A 5,437-nucleotide genomic window follows, 5' to 3' on the forward strand; every position below is an offset into this window, starting at 1 on the left:
TAATAATCTTTTTTTTCTTTTCTTTGGTTTATAGTGTTATTATTCCAATGTGCTCATTGAAATAGTTGGATTATCTATTTGGATATTACAAGTATAAACAAGTATTACATTAACACATATACACACACATACATTCACTTACATACGCATATGAACAAATTAATAGGGTGCATACAAACACATCCGCATTAATATACACGAACACGTATAAAATGCTTGTTTAATATAAGTATGTTAATATTATCTTGGCAGTGTAACAATCTATCGTATCAACATCTTATCTAACATATACACACACACAGAACTTAGAAAAATCATATGAATACACATACATTAAAAAATACATACAAATGTATTTCTATAAATATGTTCAATATAAATCTATATATCGATTTTAGAATCATATCACAATGTGTAAAGTTTTGTAGGTACATAAGTAGTTATGATCTTCTGTGTGTATAGCATATATGATTACTTTACTATACTATTGTGTTGAATAATAATAGTAATAATAAATAGTGACCAACTATTAGAATTATCTTAGACTAAGTTTATTTTAGCATTTCTTATTGTGTTATTGAAAGAAAGAAAGAAAACAATGTATAAATTTATGTGAGATATATCCTTTGATTCATTTAAACAAATACACCCGATAGATACAAGTGTGTATTTATTTATGTATCAAATGTATATCATTAAAACAAATTATTATTATTATTATTATTATTATTATTATTAAAAAGGATATCCAAAAAACCAATGTTCATTAAAAGTGAATTATCTGGATGTAAAATTGAATTAATCGATTGTTTCGGTGAACATCAATCACAATTATTTTATAATCGGATACGTATATATAATCCATGTTGGATTAAATATGGTAAATCACAATTTGATGTCAAATTAGGTTATACAATACCATTAGATTTAAGTAATGATAAAAATATACCAATTTTATGTACACCTATACATTTCTTTCAACGTTTACATGATAAACAACAAAGTCAACAACAACAACAGCAACAACATAATCGAAATTCAACTAGTGGATATATTCAATCAAAACATTCAGATTCTAATGTTGTTCATCGTAATAACAAAGGAACTACTGGATTAATGATTCAACCTATAAATGATTCTTGTAAGGAATTATCAAATTCATTGACGAATAATATTGATACAATGGAAAATGTATCTAATGATAATTTTATAACTAATGATGCTTTAGCTACAATACGTGTATATTTTCCTGTGAAATTAATGAAATCGGCAAATGAATTGAAAATTAGCTCAGACCTTAAAAAACGATTTCATCTTTTACCGGTAAGTTTTTTTAAAATTTTTTGATTAAGATCATGAATCGATGAATGTTAGACCACCTTTGAAAACCTGGAAGCATTGTTCGGCGGCCATTTTGTCCTAGTATGGGACTCCTCAACAGCGCACATCCACGTGCCCGCACGCCGGGTCCGAACCCAGGACCTTTAGTCTCACGCGCGAACGCTCAACTTAAAGATAGTGAAAATTTTTTATATCTAGAATATAGTGATTCAAAGGATCAGTGGTCATTCAGTTTTGTGTTATGTTTTCCAAAAAAGAAAAAAAGCTTTACATGAATAACCAACATGGAAATAATTACGGTTCCGTATGTTTCCGTATCTCTGATAAGTATAGATAGTCTGTTCGTTAATATTAGCTTGTAGTATTCTTATATGGCCCTGTAGCCCTGATATCATGCTGTCTCTCCTATGATTGAGTTTATCTATTTGGTTGTACAGAAAACAGCCTAAACATTTCACATGTACACATAAATACACGCATTTCAAATTTCTTTACCAAATTGTCTATCTTTGGTTTAACACACACTTGTCGTGTATGCATGCATGCATATACACATATACATAATGTATATAGTATGATTTGGGGGGTGGTTGTGATGAAGTTGGATATTAAACTTTCTTATTTAGAAGACAGCATATACAGAGACACATTTGCACAACTGTATGTTGAAACTGATTGTATGTAGATGTATAAACCATCTTTAGTCGTATATTCTTTGTCTATAAAAATAAAACTTTATTCGAGTACTACTTGACCTCTTCAGAATACAATAAAATTTAAAAAATTATTTAGACATGTCGACTTCACTACTCGGTTTATGTAACTTCATGATCATTAAGTGATTGGCTGCATATATATATATATATATATATATATATATATATATGCTTATGTTTTTATTTATTTATTTAAACATAAATATTGGTACAAGGAAGCACCAGATACATATGAGCCACACAAATCTCATTTGATTTGTGTGAGGGCTATGATACTGCCCGGGTACCCAAACTGAAGCAGGTGGTTTTCTTAGGGGGCCACACCCCGAGCCTTTGACCTAAAGGTCTGATCCACAAGGCAGTGGAGCATCGTAAGGAGATGCAGTCCTATGGTAGCCGGTGACCAACAGCAGGTTCATTCGCCATTCGTTCCATCAGGATACTGGAGCCCATGTGCACCATTGGTTTGGAATGAGGGTTTTCCAACTCCCCTAGGTGGACCCTCCGTGTCCACCAACCCGGTTAAAGCGCCGGACATTTGCTTTTCGTTCTCTGAATTTCGTAAACAACAGCCCCGTCACGAGAAGGCAGTGAGTAGGACTTCCCTGGGATAGGCTATATACGCGTGGCCATGTGAGAGCATTTCGAGAGGGAGAGTGGACTCTCCGCACTCTCGACCGTACCAGGGCATTTGGGGGCACCCGAATGCCCTTTTGTTTAGGAGTTATTATTTATTCATATACATACCCTAGAGACTCTTTGAACCACTGTAAATGTCATATTGTATCACTGTTTTGGTGATCAATACGTCTAATTGGATCTAGATTTAAAAATTCTTTTTTTTTCGAATATGTATATTAATATACGATACATTTTACATTGATTCATTTTTAACAATTATTAAGAACATTCAGTTAGCTTAGTAACATAAAGTTAATGTTGTTTATTCATTAAAACAGCTTAATATATGATCATGATTAACTAATTTATAATTTATTCATCGACTAATTATTGAAAAGTAGTAATTATCGTAATTATTAACCGATTCGGTCATTCATTAGTTGTCGTTAAAACTATTGTCATCATGATTGTTATAAAAATGGTGTGTTTTTCCCTTGTTTTCTTTCCTTTCTTTATAATGTTCACTTAAAAATTTTATGTAGAAATAATTTAACAAACATTTTTTTAGATATTCAAAATACTAGAAAAACGTGAATTCTCTTTTCAACTATTAATTTAAATGGGCGGGACAATATTTATTGTCGAATCCATCTATTTGGTTCCAAGTATATATAGATATATATAAGGTTGACTTAAACAGAAAAAAATTTGCACTTGAAATCATGAGTTGACCTGAGCTAGACCATCATTAAAAACCTGGAAGCATTGCTTGACGACCGTTTCATCCTAGTATGGGACTCCTCACCAGTGTGCATCCACGATCCCACATGTGGAAATCGAACCCAGGACCTTCATTCTCTCACACAAACCCTTAACCTCTAGACCACTGAACAGGCATCCATCGGTGTTAGTGTCCAACTTCAATCAATCCATGATCTTGCGAAACTCTTCGTCCATTGTCTGAGATAGATAACTGTCTCTACTCGACATAGATTGGACTCCACTGATCTTGACTTCTCACTAGAACTATTCACTAGTGAGCACATGATTATTATCAGTGTTGAAGCTAGACATTAACACTGTTGGATGCCTGTTCAGTGGTCTAGAGGTTAAGGGTTTGTGTGAGAGAATGAAGGTTCTAGGTTCGATTTCCACATGTGGGATCGTGGATGCACACTGGTGAGGAGTCCCATACTAGGATGAAACGGTCGTCAAGCAATGCTTCCAGGTTTTTAATGGTGGTCTAGCTCAGATCGACTCGTTATTTCAACTGTGACAATTCTACAATCTCCACATATCCCTATTACTGATAAAGTAAACAGAGTTAATTTCAAACTTATACACCAAATATCATGGTGTTTATCATCCGAATAGAAACTTTAACATAGCTAATATAAACTTTTTTGATTTCTGAACAGTTTTTTCCGATAAACAAAAGGGGGAGCTATTGAGGAAATAATCCTCGATCACAGTCAATGCATATCATCATTTAACGAATTTTGTGTGTGTAGCGGTAACCGCGTTTTCCTTGATTAAAAAAAATACAATATTGGCCAAGTTTAATCAAATCAAATTAATCACTGAATGTCATGCAGAGATAGTAAACAATTTTTCATTGATTTGTGTTATTATTGAATAAGACAGTTTATTCGTGTTTGTGTGTGTGATCATAACTAAACAATCGATGGTCTGAATTAATGTTAAATGAATGATTGTGTCAATTACTCATGGAAATCAAATTATTGGTTTAAATTCCTTAGATCTAAGGCTACAAAAAATACTGAACAGAATTTTGGACTCATCAGTTAGCCTTTGGTTTTTACAATATCTTACATGTGATTCAGTTAAGTATGAATCCTACTGTAACCTAAATTTGTTTAACTACAATGTATCTGTAACGCATAAAGAGAAGGTATATATATGTATAGAAAGAGAAAGAGATAGACAGTTTGAACGTAATTTAATCGCAAAACAGTTAGCTGACTCAGTAACGTTCCTGAGTCCGACCCTGTTAAGTTTTGTAGATATACACTACTGTAGGATCCCAAACTAAAATAATTATACAGTAATGTCATCTCCAATTTTCTCGTATATTCCTATCCTCATTATAAATCGAGGACGTTAAGTCTGGAACTGACATACAAATAGAGATTTTAACAAATCGGATACATCATAATTAAGACAATCTCCATGATTCAACTCATCAAAATATTATTATTATTATCATTACTTTTCGAAATAGACTAACAGACAAAATGATGATGATAATCTTGATGTGAAGGCTTGTACAACCAGATTAAATGTAAACATAGTGACAACAATTAAATTGATGAATTAATAAATAGAGATCATGTCGAATCATTTTTAATATATTCCTCTTCTCTCTTTGTGTGTGTATGTATTTTTATTTATAGCTCATTCATCTATATGTATATTTATTTTGCGTGTGTATGTGACTATTTGGAAATCAACAAAAACACCCTAGTGATTTACGCATGAATGATACTTATCTAAATAAATGACTAATTATAAGAACGAGTGTAGAAATGTAGAGAAATATAAGGGAAAATGGTATGTAAGAAAAGAGAACTGAATTTGTATGAATGGTTGTGTGAAATAAACTTAAAAGTGAATATTAATTAGTGAAATAATGATAGTATCGATGACAATGATATTGGTAAGTTGATACTAGTTTATAAATTACCATATATTGTTCACTATGAATATCATACTTGACATTCCCTCAGCTCCTTTTGTAC

General features: G+C 32.0%; 1 protein-coding gene across 1 annotated transcript; it reads left to right on the forward strand.

The window, feature by feature from the left end:
• Positions 1-759: 759 nt before the first annotated feature.
• Positions 760-5,016, forward strand: Smp_137820 (hypothetical protein; the record flags this gene model as incomplete). The annotated part of the gene is made up of 3 exons (XM_018798979.1): positions 760-931; positions 1,073-1,239; positions 4,921-5,016. 3 exons carry the CDS (start codon positions 760-762, stop codon positions 5,014-5,016), a joined length of 435 nt encoding a protein of 144 aa, XP_018650814.1.
• Positions 5,017-5,437: the final 421 nt, after the last annotated feature.

This window comes from Schistosoma mansoni, chromosome 3, assembly GCF_000237925.1.
Source record: "Schistosoma mansoni strain Puerto Rico chromosome 3, complete genome".
Taxonomy (NCBI): domain Eukaryota; kingdom Metazoa; phylum Platyhelminthes; class Trematoda; order Strigeidida; family Schistosomatidae; genus Schistosoma; species Schistosoma mansoni.